The sequence below is a fragment of the Vicia villosa genome, linkage group LG6, assembly GCF_029867415.1.
Source record: "Vicia villosa cultivar HV-30 ecotype Madison, WI linkage group LG6, Vvil1.0, whole genome shotgun sequence".
Classification (NCBI taxonomy): domain Eukaryota; kingdom Viridiplantae; phylum Streptophyta; class Magnoliopsida; order Fabales; family Fabaceae; genus Vicia; species Vicia villosa.
The window spans coordinates 7,142,247-7,166,890 of NC_081185.1; the positions used below are offsets into that span (position 1 = coordinate 7,142,247).

Sequence of the window (24,644 nt, forward strand, 5' to 3'; positions counted from 1 at the left end):
AAACCCCTAAAAACCTGCATAGTTCGCGCCGCGAAGCGCGCGAGAACTCAGTTCTCAGCTCTGCCTCATACACAGATCCATGGTTCAAAAACCATCTAAATCCATTCACACCTGTTCCAGATCATAATAAGGCATAGATACAACCTATAGATGATATATTTATGGATTGTAAACACTTATTCATAATCATAGATGAATTCGATCCAAAACCTAGATTTCCTCTATACAAAATCCCTAAATCAAAACTTATGATTTCTCATCCACAATCAAAGCTATAAGTTTCTAACTAGAACCCACCTCGATTAAGAGTCGTTGATGTCGAAGATGAGTTGATTCGGCGGAGAAATGGTGAAGATCCAAGCTTTTCTCCTCTTTCTCCTCTTGCTCTTCCTTCTCTCTATCTTTCTCTTTTTGATGTAGAATGAAGAAGAAAAGCAAAAGGAAAGGATATAAGAAAATATCTTAAGTTACACTACTAACTTAATGTCCAAAAGTATCTCTAACGTATCAATTGATAAAACCTCAGTGTCAGTAAATACATTAGAGCATTTAATTAATACGGGGTATTACAGAAATCGCATCATAATGCCCTGATTGGATTAACATTTGTTGAAACTCTAGTTGAGGCAGCCAATTACTTTGATAATCCTTCAAGTTGTGCAAACAGAGCTATTTGAAAATTAGGGTCCATCATACATGTCTTGAATCAAAAAGCAATATGCTAGATCATTTACCTTGCATACACAAATAGAAAATTACTCTAGTAGCACTGAATTAAAAAATATAAATAAGAGTATAAAAAATTAAAATAAAATAAAATACATAAATTAAAAATAAAAAGCGTTAAACAAAAATTGCCTTGTCAAAATAATTCAACAATCCCCCGCAACGACGCTAAAGCTTGGTAGACTTTTAGCAAGTGTACTAAATGTTATCGAAGTAATAAAAATATGTTCGTATCCACATGGATTATTCTATTTTAACAAGACACTTCACTTGCTATTGAAATTAAAAATTGGAAACTCGATCAGATTAAAGGCGATTAAGCGTTGTTTCGAATCCCCTGTAAGTCACTTTTGGTCTATTTTCCCTAAGTTGATTTTTGAGCGATTACGACGGTTTAACTTAGTTGTTACCTAATTCCTTAGTTTTAGACTACAATTCCTTAGTTCCTTAATTCAGATGGATAGTTAAAATAGGAAATATTTGGTGAGTTAAACCTTAAGTCACAATGCGTAACTTATTTTCTTTAATCAATTACTAAGCTAAACAGTTAATTTAGACCAGATTCGTATAGTTATATCTAGTAATCAATAGAATTCTAGGTTGGATATATGAATTTCAAACAAATATAAAGCAATGAACATGAAAGTAACTAAATAATAGTACTGAATTATTCAAAAACACCAATAGTATAATACACATACATATAACCAAAAAAAGTTCATACATGTTCATCTAACAAGGCCTAATCAATCAAAATTCAGCTACTAATACTAATAAATATCATAGTTGAAGAAATTAAGAGCCAACACATGAATCTCCATTTATAATTTAACTTTCGATGATGAAAACCTTCATTCCAGAGCTTCAAACTTTGTTCTCCCGTAAACATTTTGTGCCAAAATAGTCGAACCCTTTTTCCTTTGCGTTTCCCCTTTTTATAGAAGTAAAAATGTGTCAAGAAAAAGGTCAACTCGTGGTATGGTACTTTTTCTTCTCGCCACAATGTGATTGTTTACTAATAGATCACGCTGCGAGCACTCTACATTCCGCCGTGATGTGAACCTTTCTCGCAGGGACCTCCACAAGAAAATTCCAATGTTAATATGAATTTTTTCTTCACAATTCTTCACTTTTTCACATTTTTTTCTTAATTCCCTCACTTCTTCATTTTCTTCTTGTTTCTTACTCAAACTTAAGCATCATCAACTGAAAATAACTAAACTAATATAAATACTTATAAAAATTACATCATGATAAAATATCATCATCGAACTTTGGGAAAAAATGCATGTTAAAAAATGTTGGAAGGAAGAAAAACGTATAGTTAGGGGTGTTCGCAGTGCGATTTGGGCGGTTTTGACGAAAAAAATCATCCGAACCGCAAGAGAAATAATTGTGCGGTTTGGTTTGGTTCTTTTGGCTTTTAAAAAAAATCCGAACCAAACCTAACCAAACTAATGTGGTTTGGTTCGATTCGGTTGGTTCGGTTTTTTACAAATATTTTATTGAGTCATACATACACATATAGATGACAACATAATTTTGTATTTAGACATTCATACACTATCAAATAACAACAAAACTCATCATTCTTCGACAATTTTTCATTTAATATGTAAAAATTAAATTAGATAAAAGTGGAATATTTAACATAAAATAATAGCATAAAACTATATAAAAGTTATTATAATAAAACAAAAAAATAGAAGGGACGAGAGATTAGTGAAGGTGAAAAAAAAAAAGAGTTGAAGGATTAGAGAAGAAGATGTGCGATAAAAACGAAACTGAAATACAAAATATTTACATAAAAATGAGAAGGTGAAAAAGAAAGAATATAAGAGAGTAGAGATTATAGAAGAAGAGGAAAGATGAATGTGGCAAAGAAGGTGCGGTAATGTTATTTGAGATTCGAGATGATTGAGACTGAAATTATATGTGTAAGGATGAAAAAATTGTTCGTAATCATAAGGCTAAGGTATAATAGATTTTAATTTGGGTTTGATGTGAGTTAAGTAAAAGTTAGGTTGAAACATAATGCGGTTTGATTCGGTTTGGTTCGGTTTACAAAATACAAACCACAAATCGAACCGAACCGTGCGGTTTTGTTAAAAGATGACCCAAACTAATCCGAACCAAATGCGATTTTTTGCGATTTCGATTTGGTTTGGTTTGATTTGCGGTTTTCTATTGAGTTGGTTTGGTTTTGAACACCCCGCGTATAGTGTCTAGAGTGAAAAGAGAAACCAAGGAAAAGAAGAAAAACCAAACTAGAGAGATGAAAGTGCTTCTCTCTCATCCCACTGAATTTGAAAATCTAAAGTAGTAAATTTCTAAATTACTTTTCAATTCGAAACCTATTAATATGGAACCTTCTAGGATCCAACTCGATTTTTAGAATAATCATTGTTTTTATTTGTTAAATAAATAATATTTCCAAGTCAACAACTTTGTTTTTAACTAGTCGCAAAATGGGGTAAAACGGGGCAGACTGATTTGTTAGCCACCCTTACACTAAAACCGAATTTGATTGAAAGATAAGTATACATACTATTAAAATGTACATGGTTAAGCCTTAAATTTGATACATAATACATTATAATGGACTTTTAAATCCTCCAAGACTCAAACCATTTTAAATGTCTTGGATGGTGTCCAAATTCCAAATAAAAAATATACAATTCTCAAAATTAGCATTATCACAAACTATAACTCAATCCCATTCATCTCATGTTGTTGCTTAAGTGAAAGAGGAGATTGTAAAGTTGCAATATCTTTTTTCTGATTTGTCTCTTGAATAACAACATAAGACCATGCACCTAAAAGTGCACCAGTAATTGGACCAACTATATAGACCCAAATTCCCTTGTAGGATGCAGAAGCAAATGCAGGACCTAATGTCCTTGCTGGGTTCATTGATCCCCCTGATATTGGTCTGCATAAATATAAACATCACAAAACATTGATAATTATATTAATTACCACATTTGGTTTTTTAGAGAATTTTCACAATACAGGTTTATATCTTGTATTTCCCTCAAAAAAATTTATATAAAGAATCAATATTTGGTCTTTAAAGATTTAAAATTGTCTAAATTATTAGTGAAAATTACTCATTTATTAATTTTTTAAATATTATATTATCATTTATTTGACATTTTAAATTGACCAAATTTTAAAATAACATTCGAAATTTATAAATCTTCCGAAAAATTGGATAAGATAAAATTATTATGAATTTCATGTGAGATTTGAATTATAACCCTTCAAATCATAAAGTAAAAATCTTACCGTAGAATTAAAAAATTTATGTTGTTTTTAATAACTATCTTAAAATTATTGATGTTTTTTTTAATCTTGATTTTATAACCTATAACAAATGGGAGGAGACATTTTCTTACCCAGCAACAATGCTTGCTATGCAAACAGATGAACCTACTGCTACACCAGCAAGTTCTCCAATCTGAAAAATAAAAGCATTTTGATTAATTTATTAATACAATATGTATAACAAATTTTGGTGGAATAAAATAAATATTTTATGAGCATTTTTGGTATTAATTACCGCTTTTGAATCGGTGGAGACGGCGGTGGAGATGAAGACCATGGTGAAAGTGGTGACGATTTCTATGATTAATGCTTGAATGTTTGATCCAGAAGGTGATGTTGCACCTAGCTGCTTTGATGGCTCTAACAATGCTCTAAGTGTGTATGAAGCAGAAATTGCTCCTGTGAGTTGAGCTGCAATGTAAAATGGAACCTGCAGAGAAAGATTGTGGGCTTGTTATATATGCCTAAGTAGAAAAGGACCCAAATGTATATAACTAATCAAAATATAAGGAGGCTATGAAGCACAAAAAATATATCATTGGAGTTTGGAGTTATATTTGCATACACACCCACATGTATTTCCAGTGGACAAATAAATTAAACATTCGTTTTTAATGTCTAGTCAAAACAGTTTAGTGAGGTCTTATGTTAAGCCATCTTAATTGGTAGTTGTGTAAAAACATTAAATACAGAGATGTGGTTTTGAATCTGCGACATCCCACTTATTTATTTTTAAAAGGTGAATTTCATCCATCCAAAAACATTTGAATGAGACATTAAGAAATCTCTTTTAACTTAACCAGAGGTCATGAATTTGATGTCAACCCTAGACACTTAACATTATTAAATTCTTTTATAATTATTTTGTTAAAATGATACTATCATTCATTCTAATTTTAAAATATGCTTTAATTTATCTTAATTTACATTTACCAAAGTAATTTTTTAAATGTCAAATATACTTATAATTTTTTATTGTCACTAAAAAAAAGAGTATGAAGAGGTTAGTGCGAATTTAAAAATTAAAAGGGATGTTAATATTATTTTAATAGACATTAGAGAAGGAGAAGAATGTGATTTTCCCTATAATTTAATTAACTTGTGGTTTTAATATAATTTAATTTAATATATGCATTATTTCATGCAAGTGAGGATTCATTGTGATGAGAACCTTGCATCACATATGCAAGGATTTGTATAGGGTCGTTTCAATGGTTAATAAAAATTGAATATAATTAAATGCAAAAATATTTGTGTGGGTCTATAGTTTTATTTGAAATTGACTCAGACCATTTTTTTGTGGCTAAATAAGCTTGATATAGACTTAACAAATGACAAAATAACTCATGTTGGTTGGTTTCATGTCACAATGTATGAAGAAAATAATTATAGAAAATGAAATGAAATAAATTTTGTTGGTTGATAGATTCTTCTACAACCATTGGGTTATTGGCCACAAAAAATAGATTCTTCTATTTAAAAATTTGATGAACAAATAAAATAATTATTTCATTTCAATCCTCTTCTTTACTGGCATAAAAGTAAGGGTGGCAAAACAGGTCTGACTTATCGAACATGTTCGTTTTCCCGCAATTTTTGTGAGTCAAGTTAAAGTTATAGATCTCCATTCTTTAATATATCTGCTCTATTCCGCCTCGTTTTTTTACAAGCATAAATATTATTAAGAATTTTAAATCTTATAGTTTTAAACTCGTACTCTCAACTATGTCCGTCTTATCCTATCACATTTTTTATAGAACGGGTCTAAACAGATACGGACACTGACCCCGTTTGACGCCGCTAAATAAAATCTATAACTAGTTTAAAGTGCCAAAATACATTTTGATACAACATTAGTCTTTCTTTTTTTAATGAGACAAGAAATAAAAAATGCAATAACCACCAAAAGTTTTGGAATGGTTATATAAGAGACAAACCTGTTTCCAAGGAAAATGGGAAATGGTGGCAAAAGCTAAGGAAACAGCCGGATTCATGTGTGCACCAGATATATGTCCAATTGCATAAATCATAACAGTAACAATGAATCCACCTGCAAGTGAAGCTCCCAATTTTGATACATTGTTTTCATCTATTGCACTCATGGCAGCTGTCCCACTTCCAACAAACACCAACAAATATGTCCCTATAACCTCTGCAAATACCTGTATATTTAATTCAAAATTTATGAAAAATCAATCACTCAACAACAACAAATGGTTATTAATACATCAAAATTCCAGCATTCAATAATATTACTATGTGTTACATTTATGTTGTAAATTAATATTTATCCTATACAATTTTTAGTCAGACTTTACTTACCTTCTGATTAAATATCGGATTACTAGGTTCGATATTTCTGATTTCTTGATTGGCTAGAAAAAAAATAGATAAGCATAAGAGATTTTCAGAATTCTCTTAAATATTATTAGTAATATTACCTTTCTTGGAAAGCCAGGAGGGTACATTGATTGCTTTTGTGTTGTATGATTTTGCATCTCATTTGTTAGAGTGAATGAATTGTATGTTGATGATGTTCTTTCAATTCCCTCCATTTTGGAGTTATATGTCTAATCTTGAAATGTGATCTCTAGATATGAGTATGACCCTTTTATAATCTCCCTCAATCTTGTGCCTCCTCAATGATTCCATTAGTGGTATTTATAGTTTAGTTGGTGTGCCAAATACATGTTGACCAAAATAATGCAAATGGTGGGTTTGTTTGAGTAATTAATATGTTAAAGTTGTTAAATAACTTTATAGGCAAAACAACTTCATTAAGAACATGATTAGTAGTTTTAAATTCAGATAAAAAAAGTTTTGAAGAAAAACAAAAAAAAAAAACCCACAAGATTTAGTGCTATAAGTTTGAAGTTCAAAGAGAGGAGATAGTGATCAAACAAATGAGTTGTTAATTATAAGCACAATTTAATACTGAAGTCACATAAAGAATATGTTAAAATATTTGTATATTGAGTTCAAATAAAAAGACTTTAAAAATTAGTTTAGCTTTTATATATATATATATATATATATATATATATATATATATATATATATATATATATATATATATATATATATATATATATATGTATATACATATATTTTACATTATTTAAATTATAGTCTCTTTCTTTTTTACTTTACTTCAGTGTCTATATTGTTAATTGTTCTATGGTAGAATATGACATAGGAGGTGTAGAAAAAAAGTTATTTCAATGTGGCAACGACAACTATAGGTGCGGCGGATCAAGATGCACTCATCATGTTAGCACTCTAACAACTAAGTCAGTGAAGTGATAGAGATATAATTTGAAAGTGAGAGTGAGATGATAATTTTAACTACCGCGTGGTAGAGATTATATGTAAATGCATGTATGCCTAGTACACGCATTTTGAATGATGTCAAATGTTCTCCATCGGTCCATCTTGTAACGCCCCAGACTGCTTTCGAAATGATCAACTGATCCCACAAACAAACACGAGTCTTTTCAGACTGATTTGTCCTCACTCACACGCTTTCCGAGGAACTTCCCAGAAGGTCACCCATCCCATAATTGCTCCAAGTCAAGCACGCATAACTGTGGAGTTCTTATGGAACGGACTACCGAAAAGAAAATGCATCTTGTTGGTATAGGTAGTACCTATCAATCCTTATATGCACTCCTTTAACCATGCAGTCCCATACCTGCACGGCCTCAGGATTCCTTTCATGGCAAGAATAAGCTTGATCCCAAATCATAGAAGTGCATTTTCCTCGATTATGGTGAGGATGAGTTAGGATATCACCTATGGGATGATGAAAACAAAAAGATAATCCGCAGTAGAGATATGATCTTCAATGAAAGAGTGATGTACAAGGACACACAAAATATAAGTGCCAGCAACTCAGATTCGAGTGGGCTAGTTTATGCAGAAGTGGACGATGTCCCAGAAAGTCCTATAGTTGATAATCCTCAGCTAAAGGAAACAACTGAACAAGACAGTGAGTTGCAGCCTAACATATTAGAGCCCCCGACTCCAACTCCTGTTATGAGAAGGTCTACTAGAACTTATGTTCTTAACAGGAGATACATAGACTACATGTTATTGACAGATGAAAGGGAGCCTGAAGATTATGCAGAAGCATGTCAGACCGTAGATGCTAGCAAGTGGGAACTTTCTAGGAAAGACTAGATGAAGTCTTTGATCTCTAATAAGACTTAGGAATTTGCTGAGTTACCTATGGGAAAAAGAAGGAATTGACTACATTGAAATCTTTGCTCCAGTTGTGAAGCTCAATACTATATGGTCTGTGTTTAGTATTGTTGCTAGTGAGAAGCTCTACCTAGAGCAGTTGGATGTGAAGAATACGTTTCTTCATGGAGACCTGGAATAGGAGATCTACATGCATTAACCATAAGGTTTCTTAGAACAAGGGAAACAGAAAATGGAGGACAGAGTAAAGAAGAGCTTGTATGGTATAAAACAAGCTCCAAGATAGGGGTATAGGAAGTTTGAAAGCTTCATGCACAAGAAAGGTTTTTAGAAGTGCAATGCCGGCCCCTATTGTTTCTTTCACTACAAAAAAAACGCTCAGTAGTGACGTGAATATCACGCCACAAATAGAAAAAACACTTCACAAACCAATATTTGCGACGTGAATCAAAATCTGAATGAACTTGAACAATATTTAGTGAGATCTTGTAGTTGAATCAAAATCAGAAATTCATGAGTTTCACCTACACATATTAAATCAAAATCAGAATGTAATATATTCTTAACAAAAAATTAAAAAAATATTAACAAGAACAAGTGAAGATTGAAGATTGCATACCTTTAATTGGATGAGGATGAATGAAAATAGAAGAGAAATTTGAGAGAGGAAGAGATGGTAGGTTGAAGAGGGAGGAGAGGAAGTTGAGAGGAGAAGAAGAAATGTTGAAATGGGGTTTCTGGAAAGTGGAACGAAACGCAAAAGGGTATAATAAATGTAGCGACATGATTTTCACGTAGCTAGTTAGCGAAATGAAAATCACGTCACAACATGCTAACAGATATAAATGTTTCAGTCAACTGCACACATCACTGCATTAAGTCAGGCCACTTGGGTTGGCGTGATATACAAAAAAGTTTGCGACTTGATATACACGCCCCACCAAAAAATATTGAAAATTTGAAATTCACCCCTTTGAAACGTCAGTCTACTTTGCTTTTATTTTATTTTATTTTAGTAGTTGCGACGTGTTTCTAACTTCGCAGATATTTTTATAAAATAATGTTTCTGACACCCCATGTGCCAACGTTGATTTTAATTTTTTAATATTAAAAACTTATAGTGACGTGATTATCACGTCGCAACTCACATTTTTGTGCCACGTAATAATTACGTCGCAAATTTAGGTGGCTATAACACACATTTATTGTAGTGTTTAAAAGATATCATTCAAGTTATATCATTTTATTACTTTATGACGATGATATGTTAGTAGTAGGTCTGAATATTGATGAAATCAGAAACTTGAAGATTCAATCGTCAAAAGGATTTGACATGAACTACTTGGGTCCAACAAATATGATTCTTGGAATGCAAATCATGAGAGATAAGAAAAGAGGAATTTTGCATTTATCTCAAGCGGTGTACATCAACCATGTTTGCAAAGATTCAACATGGACAATGCCAAACTAGTTAGCACACCTTTAGCTAGTCATTTTCGCTTATCAAAGGACCGGACCCCGGAGGCGGAAGAAGAAAAAGAATTGATGGCTAAGATTCCTTATGCTTCAGCCATTGGAAGTTTAATGTACGCGATGGTATGCACGAGGCCGGACATTGGCCATGCTGTGGGAGTTGTAAGCATGTTTATGTCAAATTCAGGTAAAGCTCATTGGGAAGCTGTGAAAAGGATTTTGAGGTACTTACGAGGCATTAAGGGTAAATGTTTGTGCTTTAGTAAAGGTGAATTAAAATTACAGGGCCATGTAGATGCGAACTTTGCTGGTGAAATTGATCACCAAAGTGTTAGACGATAGGACTGGTCTAGAGGGGGGTGAATAGACCACCTTTTTCGACTTAAGAAAATTTTAGCTATTTGAAACGTGACTTCCCTGAATCACTTAATCGTCTAAGATGATTATGTTATCGGGGACCGGATATGTGCACTAAACCAAACGGATGAGAATGTCAAGTGATGAATTACGTTTTAACGAATATCTCGATTGTCTCAATTACACACTATATGGTATATTACTCACAATGAACGTTTTCACTAAAATATGAACAAAAATTTGATTGAGTAATTTTATCGAACACTTGGTGATCGATATTTTACCTAACCTTAGTTTTTGTTTAATAATGGAAATAAACGAAAACAAGTGAAAATGCGATAAAGTAAAAGCGATAAGGAACACGATATTTGTTTAGGCAGTTCCTCTATCGTCCTCGCAGGAGTACGTCTGCCCCTAATTTCAAATGAAATTAGGAAAGTTTTATTAGATTGCAAAATGTTTAACAAGGATAGAAAGTACCAATCACCAACTACACACATGCAGTAAAATTGAATACAATTCGATCCTCCCCTTGATTCAAGTTGAATCAAGTCAATGTCTAAGATCTTCACGATCAAGACCCCGATCGTTCCTTTCTCAATCCTCCGGTTGTAGCAAGTTTGTTGAGTAGATCTTCAATCTCTCAAACCCTTATGCACGGCTGAATTGATTACCAAAGCGAATCGATCGTCAAAAACCTTCGAACAAAATCTTTGATGAGAAAGGAAAAACCCTAAGGTTTTATACAAGAAACACCCTCAACAATCTTCACTCGAACAAGATGAATGTCTACCGTCGAATCTCGAACAAGACAAACTCTACCGTCGAACCTTATCAACACACGTTCCTTACTTCGATCGAGAAAGATGATTATGTGTGATTCTCGATCAATAAGCGAAAGGTTGAAGATGAGAAGAAGCTGAGTCTATATTTCACGTTTCTTGTTATTTTTCTTGAGAATGATCACTTGAGTATTTATACCACATACAATGCATAGGCCAAAATGAAAACAGCAGAAAACCCAATTTATTAGCGACAGGTCGACCTGCTCTCTGCATAGGTCGACCTATTGAATGCTTTGCACCTGAAAAATGAGCCATGTGTGATGCTTGCGTCGACCTAAAGGGTCGGCATGCGCATTCCCGTGGATTCCCCAAAAGGCCATGCGTCGACCTAATGAAGTAATGCGTCGACGCATTCCATTTTTGCACTTGAGCAGCGAAACTTTGATGCGTCGACCTGAAGGGTCGGCGTGCGCATTCCCGTGAATTCCTCAAAAACCCAATGTGTCGACCTAATAAGGTGATGCGTCGACGCATTCATCCTTCACCTGACTTTCTTCACAAAGGGCTTGCAATAGGTCGACCTATGATGTGTGTGAGTCGACCTATTGGTGTTTTGTGTCCAAAAATGCTTGTCTTGGTTGCATGTGCTTGATTTTTATGTTTCCACTTAAGTTGCGGTTGATTCACAATATTTTGACAGCATGAAAACAACACCTTGCCCTCACATACTCCCCCTTTTTTATGATGGCAAAATTTGTGAATCTTAGTCGAGGTGTTGCTTGTCTGAAATGACTGCTCCCCCTTTCTCTATGCTCCCCCTTTCTTGGTGCGTTTGTTTTCCATTGCTTGTTGATTCACTCGGTTTTCTCCCACTTTGACAACATCAAAAAGACACAGATAATATTATACATATATGACAGAATACCATATCTCAATCTTGATCATTACTAAGCCCTTTTGCAATCATAATCATAAAGCATTCATTCACATAAAACAATGCTGAATGATAAAATAAACGGCAATATAACATAAATAGCTAAACAATAATGAGCACATAGCTCAATTCAAATCCTTACACAAACATAAAGTATGGTAGAATTATGTCTAGCAGAAGATAAAATTATGTCACAAAATACAAATAAAATGTTCATGACAATATGGAAATGTTGAATGCAAAGAAAATCAAAAGAGAACACTAGGCATTTGCATCATCATCTCCTTCTTGAGCCGATGGTGGTGGTTGAGACAAATGAACTGGAAGAAATGGGTAGTGTTGCATGAAGGCCCTTGTGAAGGAGGAGATTTGGTTGCTCTTGGCATCCAACATGCCATAGAGCGTGTTGTACCTTTGCTCTTGAAGTGTTGAGTAGGCGGTAAACTGAGCACCTTGCTCCGTGACACGAGCGGCTAGAGTAGTTAGGCGCTCATTCATCAAATTTTGATTTTCAATTTGTTGAAGACGCATAGCCTCCATCAATTGTGTAATATTCGAGCCGCCAGTTTCAGCACCCACATCTTCATCTTCATCTTCACCTGCAATATCTTCCTCTTCATCAATGTTCATTTCGTCCTCATCTTCTCTATTGAGATCCGGATTGTTGCCTCGTAGAACAGCACCATAGGCACCCGTGGCGCGATTGTAGAAAAATCCCATCATATTCAGTGTCTTCTTGGTGAATTCTTGGTCAATGGATATGGTCTTCTTTGGAAGCCGCTGTCGCTACCGCGAAAAATGGAATCAGAGTCGCCACTAATATATTCATCCCATCGCGGGAAAGGAATACCAGGAAACCTAAGTCAGAATAAGAACAAGGTCTCGCGACCAGAGAAACAGGGAACGGGAGTCGGTTACGCGAGGGGAAGGTGCTAGCACCCCTCACGCCCATCGTACCCGATGGTATCCACCTATGTTTGTTTCTATCTAAAGGGTGTCTAATGTCTAAAACCTAAATGTGAATGCATGCAAAAGAAATACAGGGAAAAGAAGGAATTATTTACAAGTGTGCTCGCTTAGGCCCCGCGACCCAATGCCTACGTATCCCTTACAAGGAATCAGAGCGACCGTAGTTCGACTCCATAGTTTCCATTTATTTTGTGTTTTTTAGTTGAACAGAGGTTAAGGTCACAATCCACGATGCTCGACCTTTGGAGACTTATACGCCTACTTTGGAATGGACTCAACATGTTCTTAAGCGCCTAACAAGGCAAAAGAGTGAACTTGGGTTTGTGTTTTTTATGTAACTACATGATGAACAAAACCCAATACAAGGTTTCGCACCACTTCGTCACTTTGTTTTAATTCGAGCCTTTATTAAGTGTTTTAAATGTTTTTGGTTGGGTATTTTTTAAGGGAATTTACTTTGCGATTAGAATCACATAAAATGTATAATGATCGAGAAGCAGATTAGGGAATGAATCCCCTTCACTTCTATCCCATTATGTAATGATCGAGAAGCAGATTAGGGAATGAATCCCACTCACTTCTCTCCCATTAATTAATGTTTGAGAAACAGATTAGGGAATGAATCCCACTCATTTCTCTCCCATTAAGTAGTGACCGAGAAACAGATTAGGGAATGAATCCCACTCATTTCTATGCCACTAAGTGATTGAGAAACAGATTAGGGAATGAATCCCACTCATTTCTCTATCACTTTCTTAATGTGATTCGCATCTTTATTTATTAGTGTTTTAAAGTCGGAAAAGAAAAAGAATGAACAAAGGGGAACTAACCTATTCTCTAATCTAAGTTATTCTATTCTACAAGTGGCCCTAAGGTTAAGGATAAGGGACCTCTACCTATGTTATCATGCATAGACTACAACCTAAGTCACATAGCATATAGTAAGAGATAAGCAAAAGCAACAAGGAAGGTAGGTGACTTAATGAAGTCCCTAACTAAGTCTACTCCTAAGAGAGACTACACACAATGAATCCCAAGAGAAAACAATCCACAAAAGGTGGAGGAAGAACAAACAATTGTCGCCTCTTAAACTAACAACAATCGAAGTATGAAAGAAGAGTCAAAGCATAAGAATGGGGGAAGAAAGCCCTAGGGCAGTAGCAAACCAAGGAATTAAGTGTCCTAAATCAAACACAAAAGCATCATGGCAACACACGAAAATATTCGCAAGAAGTTACCAAAGTATCGCTTGAATCGTTACCTAACAATTAGCGAACTAACATCAATTAATCGAAACAAAAAGCAAATGAAAACATGAACAAAGCTTAAAGTCAGTAGCTATTAGTTCATTTATAGGTCCAAGACCTTATACCAATCTATGTTAGTCAATTGGCTTGAAGCAACACAAAGTTCTAACAAAACTAGACAAAACTAGGTCAAAACTAGTTAACAAGTTCAAATGGTGAATGAAGTTAGAAAAATGCAATCAAATGATGGAAGTCAGTAGCTAATAACCTCTAATAGGTGTCTAAACAATCATGGAATCAAGTCACAAAGTTTCATACAAAATTATAGGTCATTTGGACAAGTTAAGACACAATCGTTAATCAAAAGCAAGTTATTTACATGTAAGAAAGAAAAATCAAGTAAAATAAGAAAACATGACTTAAAAAATTCAACTCCAGGTCCTAGGACCTCTAAACATCCCTAGTTATATGTACAAAAAGGAACCAACATTATTGCACGAATGCATTTCAATTTGAGGGCACAAACGTCACAATTATCTTTTAGAAACGCATGTTAATCGAGTTAAACGAAACTAATCAAATACCAATCAAAACAAAGAATTAGGAATTAATTTTTTACACACAATATCATGGATTAGTCTACAGTAACCGTAAAAAAGATGGCAATTAAATTCTATTTCTAAAGCATTCAACCAAATTATTTCGTAAAGCATATCAAACTTAAAAAGCATATGAACACACTAAAGAAGAGGATTTATTAAAAATAGGAAAACAATTTCTAAAAATCTAAAAAAAAAATACTACAATTATTTACACATGTGATTCTATCTAAAACATATTTTTGTTCATTTTTTATTTGAATTAAAACTGGTTTATGAATCAAAAGTTAGAAAGAAAATAAAATGAAATAAGACTAAAATCTGTCTAGTATAGGGGTGCGTTAGCAAAACAAATTAAACTACATCCTAGTCATTGGCGTTGTGGGCTCAGATCAAGGGGTGTGTGGAAAACAAAAGTGCTGAGCCCAATCCGCATGAAAACCCATTCCAAAGCCTCATTATTTTCTCTTCATTCTCTTATTTATTATCAGCATGTAAATATTTGCACTATGGTTTATTAACGTGACATGCAACTATGATATCAATTGGGCGATGTTATACTTAAGTCATAAAAGACAAAAATGAATTACTCAGCCAATCAGAAGGTTACACAACATGGACCAATGATTAGAGTAAAACAAAATGCAAAAGGATGGGAAGCACGGGCCAATAGGCGCACGACACCTCAGCCTGGCCGTTAAAGAAAAGAAAAAAACACAGACGCCGGAGATCCCACTCCGGTCGTCTCTTTCGGCGAAGCTCCGCCGTAGCCACGACTCAAAGCGCCCAGAAAGACGCGAACCAGACCTCACTCCACTCGGATTTTCACGCTAATCTTGAATCCGAGCTTAGTTTTCGCTAATTCCTACTCTATCTCCTAAACCGAAAGTGAAACTAAAACCCTAATGTTCAAGAACTTCACGAAAATCAAAGCCACGCATATCAATTCAATCGTTGTCACGCGTAGATTTCAAATACACGAATTAAACGTTCAAACCAGCATCATTTCACACAAACAGAAATCAAACTTCAAGATCCAAAAATTCACATAGAATGCAACACATACTGGAAAACATGGCGGTCTAATTGTCCTAACCCAATCCCTGATGACGGGTTCCAGGCCTATACATGCTTCTAATGCAATGGAAAAGAGTCACTTACTTATTCGATCTTCGATTAAAGAAAGGAGCAAGAAAGAGTGATTAATGCGAGCTTGCGAAGACGATGCTGGTGATGAGAAGCCTCAGAAGATCACTAGAAAATGACGATTGATGTGTGGTGATGATGTTGATGGCATGGTGATATTGATGGAGGAGATCGGAGATGGTTGTGGTGGTTGAGGGTTGAGGGTTGCACCTTGGTGGAGGTTTTGAAGTTTGTTACAAACCGTGACCAACCCCTTATGGCTGAAGGAATGGATAGAGAGGAAATTGATGAGGGGAAGGTGAGAACTGAGAAAGTAAAGAGAGAATGGGAGAGTAGCGTGAGGAGCCTTCTAAAAGTGGGAGCTTTCGTTATATATATTGAGTGTGTGAGTCATATGGTGTGTGTTGTTGTAGGGGATCACTTTCTCTAAACTTAGTGAACAAGTGTTCAATTTGGAGTAAGCTTTTTTTTCTCTTTCATGTGCAGCCAAAATTCATGGCCAGTTGGAGCAATGTGTATGCATGCGCAGTCTTGTAGCAACCCTTATGGCCAAACATTTCATGTAGCATATGCCTTCAAGTTTATGATAACAGTTTCATGCACGCATGGCTTTTTCTATGAACCTTCATTTGGCTTAACCTTATAATCAATGCAAAGAGGATACAAGATGGAGCATATTTGATGTTAGGAAGTAATTGAAATAAGTCTAGGAAGGAGAAGAAAAATAGCCATGAGTTGTGTCATCCGCGTTTGGAAGAATGCAGGGTGTGGGCTGGGCCCGACTTGCTCGTGGCGGTAGCAAAGAAACAGCTTCAAACGTGTGATTTCAAGTCTCCCTAACTTGGTAACCAAGCATCCACATGACATGATTATTTGCTTAAATGAAAGAGGGCATGTAATACAAGAGTATGATGTTTCGTGGTACTCCTGAAAGTTCTTTTAGATCACTAAAATCACCTCTTAAAGTGGCACACCACATGTTCGTGAAAATGTCTCGCGCGAGCCCTAGCCTTTGGCTCATGTTTATGGCAACATATGTCTTGGTGAGGTTCGACTTTAAGGCTCCACAAAGGATTCAATACTCATCCAATTTGCTTGGTTGTTGTTTCAATCGATAGATGTCATGGCAAAGAGTAGATACATACCACGTTTGCACTAAATGGACTTTTGTATTTCTCTGAAATCAACCTCAAAATCAGCACACCACGTGTTTGATGAAATGTGTCACGCTGCCCAGAATTTGCCTTGTAACTTGACTTGTGTTCCCATGAAAATGTTCAACTTCAAACTTCCATAACTTTTTATCCAAGCATCCTTTGAAAATAATTCCAATTACAAACTTGTAGTATCCCATGAGGTGAACAACTTTAGTGTTAAGCTTGTCTTGAAATAATCCCTAGAACCACGTGCAAAATGAACCTGAAGTTTGCTTTCCAGCCATTTTCAAATCTTCCAGAATTTCTCTAAGTATCAACTTTCTATTTTTGGAAGTTCCAATTTCAACTAATTTTCCTTTTTTGGCAAATTTGAATATTTCTTGATTTTATTCTTTTCCATTGACTTTCTTCGACCGATTTTCCACCAAACAATTACTACTGATTCCAAACAGGGGATACTATTAAATGTTCGACTTAAACAAGAAACGCCAGTCAACTGCTGAACCTTTGCCGATAACAATCGGGCTTTGAAGGAGAGGACCAATAACAATCAGACCTAGCCGGAGAATGCCTGTAACCACAGGACTTTAAGGAAAAGGCTAGTAACTACTAGACTTTTGCTGGTAACAACCAGACTTTAAAGGACAGGACCAATAACATTCAGGCCTAGTGATAGGAAAATAGCAAGTGTACTATTTTTGCCTATGTAGTAGTAATGGGAAAATCCCAAGTATCGAATCTCAAGGACTGCTTGACGATATAGAGTTTTATCAGTGTTTCAATTAAACAAAAGTTCAAAAGGTTGTTTTGATTGATTTTGCAAATAAAGTAAATAAACAGAATAATGGAACGATGAACAGATATGAGTTGATTGCTAGGGACGGTGAATGATTCTTCATGCAACGAATTTTCTGTCTCAATACAATAACATGCTTTTCATAGTTAATTACCGGTTCTTTAGAGTATCTAATCCTAAGGCCTTAGTGAAAAGATCTTTGACCTCACAACCTAATTACTATGTCCATAGAAATTACGGTTATGATCAAGCATTCCAATAACAAGAAATTCCGGTTACAATATGATATCCCTAGTCCTAGGTGATATAGATATTATATGTTCTTAATCATGTCCACAAATAATATGTTGTCCAGCTACACTATTTATTCATATTCAGAATCCGTTTTTCCGACGGATAAAGCATTATTAACGGATGAAGAACAAATTAACAAATACGAAAAGTAAAATAGTTATTGCATCAATTGAATAAATTCATCACAATCAGAATCAGGGTCACCCCCCTAGCAATGGGGGGTTTAGCTACTCATAAAAATAACAGAAAACATAGTGTTAATTGTAGACATTACAGATAAATGAAGGAAATCCAATCTTCAATGGCAAAAGCTCATAGAATTCTTCAATCCTTGCATCAAATCTGAGTTCTCCAGCCTTTCACAGTGTATTTTCGCTCCCAAATTCGTCGAACCCTTGTCCAAACGCATTCTGGTCCTTTTATTTCTGTCTGACTGGGCTTTTCAGCAAGAAAGCCCAAATCTTCACGTGCACACGCGTGTGGGAACGCGTCTGGCTCAAATGACACGCGTCTGGGGACGCGTCCTGGCAGGGGGAATGTTTCCTTTGAAATTTTGCACTCCTGGATGCGTGTGGACATGCGTTTTGGCCTGTGACACGCGTCTGCAAACGCGTTTGAGCAGAGGGAGGTTTTCTGGTTCTCCTCAAGGCATGGGACGCGTGCGGAAACGCGTTTAGGCTTGACAGACGCGTCCTGGAACGCGTGTGACCAGAGAATTGCAGTTTAGCTTTGAGAAACGCGTCTGGGGACGCGTGTGACCAGCAGATGTGCTTTTCTTCAGTTTCTTCACTTTTTTCACTGATTTTCTCCACTTCATTCATCTGAGTCTGCAAACACTTAAACACAATACCAAAGCATAAAATGACGAATAATGAATTAAATCATAAAATAAAATACTTCAAAGACAACTAAAAATAACAGTAAAAACATGTGTAAAAACCACCGATCAAACTCCCCCAAACTTAAACCGTTGCTTGACCTCAAGCAACAAATACAAGAGTCAATGATCTTCAGAGTACACCAGTGTTCATACGTGAGATATCTGTTTGTATTGATCAAGAAACAGTTGGTCCGACATTCACATGACGCGACGAGTTTCTGCCACCACTTTAAACCTTAAGCTCCCCTTTTGGATACCTCTCCAACTATGCTTTGCACTTAAGTCTCTTTCCGATTTTTCTCCTCTTTCATTCGGACAATCACATTAAGGCACTGTATTTCTTATAATAATCATCACATGCATGAGACAGATCAAGGCTTTTTATTTTCTTTTTCTAGCACCAAACGAGCAGCATTTGCTACCTTTTTATTACCGATGAAATTTTCAAACTTTGCAGTTATATATTGCCCTTTTGGACGACGTTTGGGGATCAACCTCCTTTGGGCTGAATAACCGGGTGAGAGTTACCCAACTTAGCGAGCCGGTTGCCTTTTACCGCCTTTTCATCATTTGGTGGGAACTTTTTATATCTTCTTTTTCTAACCAGTCTTCATGCACGTGAATCTGAATTATGCCTGACTGTATCAATAAACTACTCGAGGAGTACTTCTCAGGAGGCAAGTACTATGGTGCAAATCTACACGTTAGACTCGTATTTCTCTTCGGGAGCCAATGGTGTTTAAACAAACCTCTTCTTGCCACATTATTCTGAACTTCCTGTCTTCAAACAATCCTCCCTTCATCTCTATATACTATTCCCGGTCGCTCTTTAAGATCAAAACTCTTCAAAAATTAAAAATTTCGGTCAAAATTTGGGAGAATGATTTTGTAGGTCTTACACATATTATACTAGCAATATAAATTAAAATGCAAAGAGTAAAACCTCCCCCAAACTTGAACGAAACATTGCCCTCAATGTTTTAGAACAAGCTCGAGAGAGGTGACTCACAGAGGGTAATGCACTCCATAGCTTCCACTTGAAATGCCCCTTTTATTTCCTGAAAATAAAACAAACCAACAGAGAAATTAATTATTAAAACTGTGGGTTGCCTCCCACAAAGCGCTTCGTTTAACGTCGCATGGCTCGACGGTCCATTACCCTTTATTATGGAGGGTATTTTCTATTCCACACCTGGTTGCTTTTTACCTCCGCAGCCAAAAACTCATGAAGATGAAAGGCATGGACAACTTTTCTCTTCAACTCACTTACCACATTTTTCTTGACTTTCTTAGCCTTCTTCGGACTTTTGATAGCTTCATGAGTTGTTTCTACCCGAGATGCTATGCTTGAAACTTTTTCTTGGAGCCGCTCAGGCTTTTTGTCTTTTTTTTCACTTTCTGTCATACCACCAGAATTTTGATCATTTACAACCGCCCTATGTTTCTTAACTCCTAACATCTTCAAGGTTACTTCTTCATCAAAAGATCTCAGCGTTAGTGTCCCCTTTTCAATGTCGAGGTTGCAGCGGCCTGTTGACAAAAATGGCCTCCCAAGAAGGATAGGAGTTTCTTCGTCTTCCGGAATGTCCATGATGTGGAAGTCAACAGGGAATACAAACTTATCAACTTCCACTAGTACATCTTCAGCTACCCCATATGATTTCTTAATGGTGTGATCAGCAAACCTTAACTGTGTCTTACTCTCACTAATCTTTTCCAATTCAAGCTTTTTAAAAATTGACAAAGGCATTAGACTCACACTAGAACCAGAATCGAGGAGTACCTTTTTAAATGTTATGTTATTGATAGTGCATGGTATTGCCACCGCTCCCGGGTCTTTCCTCTTTATTGGGATCCTTCTTGCTGACGAGACTAAACCGCACTTCTCAGTTGCCATCTTTTGTTCTCCTTCCACTGATCTCTTTTTCGCCATCACCTCCTTCATAAATTTCCTATACAAGGGCATGTGCTCAAGTGCTTCGAAGAATGGTAGATTTATCTCTAACTTTTTGAACAAGGCAGTGAACTTCTCAAAATCTTTCTCTTTTGACTTCTTCTTTGTCACTCTGGAGGGGAAAGGTAGTTTGATCACCGGTTCAGCATCTTTCTTATTTTTTTCTTCAACTGGTTTAACCGGTGGTATCACAACTTCTGGTTCTTTCGGATTTTCTCTTATTTCCAAATCCACCTCTATTACCATAGGGTCATCTATTTCCTCTTTTTCTTTTTCAGATTCAGCCACTCTTTTGCTCCTTGTTGTAACTGCATTAATATTCTCTTGGTCTTTCGGATTTTTCACAGTTGAACTAGGAAAGTTACCTTGTGCCTGTAGAGTGAGGTGTTGTGCTATTTGACCCACCTGGACTTCTAGATTTTTGATTGAAGCTGTGGTGTTCCTATGGTTGTTTCTTGTCTCTTCTTGAAATTGAGAGCATTGTCCAGCCAATCTCTCGATAGCTACTTCCCACTCCGCTTTCTAAGGGCCTTTTTGTTGTTGTTGATCTTTCCAAGCGAAGTTGGGATGATTCTTCCACCCAGGATTATAGGTGTTGGAATAAGGATTATTTTGCCTCAAGAATTTGATTTCTTCAATTTGCTTGGGAGTCGCAACACAACAAACAGTTTGATGAGGACCACTGCAAATTTCACAGATTACAGGTTGAGCTTGTTGCACTTGAGCCACCTGTTGTGTACCTATATTCATAGCCTTCAATCTTTTTTCAACTTCAGCCGATATCGCATCTTCAACTCGGATTTTTGAGGTTTCCAGCTTGAGATCAATGATTCCTTCTGGTTTACTGGCAAACCTATCATACAGCTCCAAATGCTCATTTGCAGCTATTGCTTCAATGATCTTGATGATACCAGAGGCTGTTGTGAAATTTGTTGAGCCTCCAGCTGCTGTGTCGATTAACTGCTTTGTCTTGATTCTCAGCCCGTTCACAAACATTTGCATCTGTTCAGTTTTGTCCATATTGTGTGTCGGACATGCCACCAAAGTCCTCTTGAACCTTTTATAGGCATCCCCCAAAGACTCACCCTCCTTTTGCTTGAAGTTCAGAATTTCATACCTTTTTCGTAGAAAGACTGACGCTGGAAAATATTCATTTAGGAAAGCTTTTTCCATCTCTCCCCACGATGTGATACTGCCTGCTGGTAGCGAATAGAACCACTCCTCTGCCTCTTCTGCTAGAGTAAAAGGGAACATCCTCAATCTCTTTGCTTCTTCGGTATGACCATCAATTTTTAGAGTGGTGCTCATGGTCAAAAATCTCTGCAGATGCTTGTTTGCGTCTTCGTTAACCTTTCCGGTGAAAGGTTTCCTTTCAAGCTGGTTGATTGTGCTTGGGTGTAGTTGAAAATTTGCAGCATTTACCAGTTGGTTGACAATTGTTTGTCTTCCCCCCGGTGTGTTTGCAGCACCATAGTCACCAAGGAGCCTCTCAGGAGGAGGAGGATTTTCACCCATGGTTTCTTCTTCACTTTCAGACTCTGAATCGGAATGAACTGACACAATTTCCTCTTCAGGTTCCAGATTAGCCAACCGAGCTTGTCTACGCCTTGCGTGCAAAGTTCTTTCAATTTCTGCGTCAAAAAGAAATTCAGCTGAGGCCTTACCTCGCATACACAGATTAGATAAATATGAGAATTAGGAAAAATAAATAGTGCAGAAAATAAAATTTTAGTCGCAGAGAAACAAAATTCTAATTGAAATAAATCTAGAACTCTATAATCTTCGGCAGTCCCCGGCAACGGCGCCAAAAACTTGATAGGAAAATAGCAAGTGTACTATTTTTGCCTATGTAGTAGTAATGGGAAAATCCCAAGTATCGAATCTCAAGGACTGCTTGACGATATAGAGTTTTATCAGTGTTTCAATTAAACAAAAGTTCAAAAGGTTGTTTTGATTGATTTTGCAAATAAAGTAAATAAACAGAATAATGGAACGATGAACAGAGATGAGTAGATTGCTAGGGACGGTGAATGATTCTTCATGCAACGAATTTTCTGTCTCAATACAATAACATGCTTTTCATAGTTAATTACCGGTTCTTTAGAGTATCTAATCCTAAGGCCTTAGTGAAAAGATCTTTGACCTCACAACCTAATTACTATGTCCATAGATAATTACGGTTATGATCAAGCATTCCAATAACAAGAAATTCCGGTTACAATATGATATCCCTAGTCCTAGGTGATATAGATATTATATGTTCTTAATCATGTCCACAAATAATATGCTGTCCAGCTACACTATTTATTCATATTCAGAATCCGTTTTTCCGACGGATAAAACATTATTAACGGATGAAGAACAAATTAACAAATACGAAAAGTAAAATAGTTATTGCATCAATTGAATAAATTCATCACAATCAGAATCAGGGTCACCCCCCTAGCAATGGGGGGTTTAGCTACTCATAAAAATAACAGAAAACATAGTGTTAATTGTAGACATTACAGATAAATGAAGGAAATCCAATCTTCAATGGCAAAAGCTCATAGAATTCTTCAATCCTTGCATCAAATATGAGTTCTCCAGCCTTTCACAGTGTATTTTCGCTCCCAAATTCGTCGAACCCTTGTCCAAACGCATTCTGGTCCTTTTATTTCTGTCTGACTGGGCTTTTCAGCAAGAAAGCCCAAATCTTCACGTGCACACGCGTGTGGGAACGCGTCTGGCTCAAATGACACGCGTCTGGGGACGCGTCCTGGCAGGGGGAATGTTTCCTTTGAAATTTTGCACTCCTGGACGCGTGTGGACATGCGTTTTGGCCTGTGACACGCGTCTGCAAACGCGTTTGAGCAGAGGGAGGTCTTTTGGTTCTCCTCAAGGCATGGGACGCGTGCGGAAACGCGTTTAGGCTTGAGAGACGCGTCCTGGAACGCGTGTGACCAGAGAATTGCAGTTTAGCTTTGAGAAACGCGTCTAGGGACGCGTGTGACCAGCAGATGTGCTTTTCTTCAGTTTCTTCACTTTTTTCACTGATTTTCTCCACTTCATTCATCTGAGTCTGCAAACACTTAAACACAATACCAAAGCATAAAATGACGAATAATGAATTAAATCATAAAATAAAATACTTCAAAGACAACTAAAAATAACAGTAAAAACATGTGTAAAAACCACTGATCACCTAGCCAAAGGATGCCCGTAACAACAGGACTTTAAAGGAACAGACTAGTAACAACTAGAACTGATCAAAGGATGCCTGTAACAACAGGACTTTTGGTGGTAACAACCAGACTTTGAAAGAAAGGACTAATAACAATCAGACCTAACCAAAGATGCCTGTAACCACAGGACTTTAAAGGAACAGACTAGTAACCACTAGAACTGACCGAAGGATGCCTATAACAACAGGACTTTTGCTGGTAACAACCAGACTTTGAAAGATGCCCATAACCATGGGACTTTTAAGGAAAAGGCTAGTAACCACTAGACTCGACCAAAGGATGCCTGTAACCACAGGACTTTAAGGAAAACGCTAGTAACAACTAGACTCAACCAAAGGATGCCTATAACCATAGGACTTTCGCTGGTAACAACCAGAATTTGAAGGATGCCCATAACCATGGGACTTTTGAGGAAAAGGCTAGTAACCACTAGACTCGACCGAAGGATGCCTGTAACCACAGGACTTTAAGGAAAAGGCTAGTAACAACTAGACTCAACCAAAGGATGCCTATAACCATAGGACTTTCGCTGGTAACAACCAGAATTTGAAGGATGCCCATAACCATAGGACTTTT

At 36.3% G+C, this 24,644-nt stretch overlaps 1 protein-coding gene across 1 annotated transcript; it reads right to left on the reverse strand.

The window, feature by feature from the left end:
• Nucleotides 1-3,253: 3,253 nt before the first annotated feature.
• Nucleotides 3,254-6,762, reverse strand: LOC131611186 (aquaporin NIP2-1-like). The gene is made up of 5 exons (XM_058883282.1): nucleotides 6,495-6,762; nucleotides 5,991-6,215; nucleotides 4,289-4,483; nucleotides 4,125-4,186; nucleotides 3,254-3,658 (listed from the first exon to the last, which is right to left on the reverse strand). The coding sequence occupies exons 1-5, from the start codon at nucleotides 6,606-6,608 to the stop codon at nucleotides 3,430-3,432; spliced, it is 825 nt and encodes a 274-aa protein (XP_058739265.1). The 5' UTR covers nucleotides 6,609-6,762; the 3' UTR covers nucleotides 3,254-3,429.
• Between the last annotated feature and the right edge of the window lie 17,882 nt (nucleotides 6,763-24,644).

Excerpts from the sequence above, each read along its gene's own strand:
- LOC131611186 (XM_058883282.1), bottom strand. The coding sequence starts at position 6,608 with ATGGAGGGAATTGAAAGAACATCATCAACATACAATTCATTCACTCTA. Across the intron at positions 4,187-4,288 it reads TCTCCACCGATTCAAAAGCG|ATTGGAGAACTTGCTGGTGT; the intron begins GTAATTAATACC and ends TTTATTTTTCAG. Across the intron at positions 3,659-4,124 it reads ATAGCAAGCATTGTTGCTGG|ACCAATATCAGGGGGATCAA; the intron begins GTAAGAAAATGT and ends ATATTTATGCAG.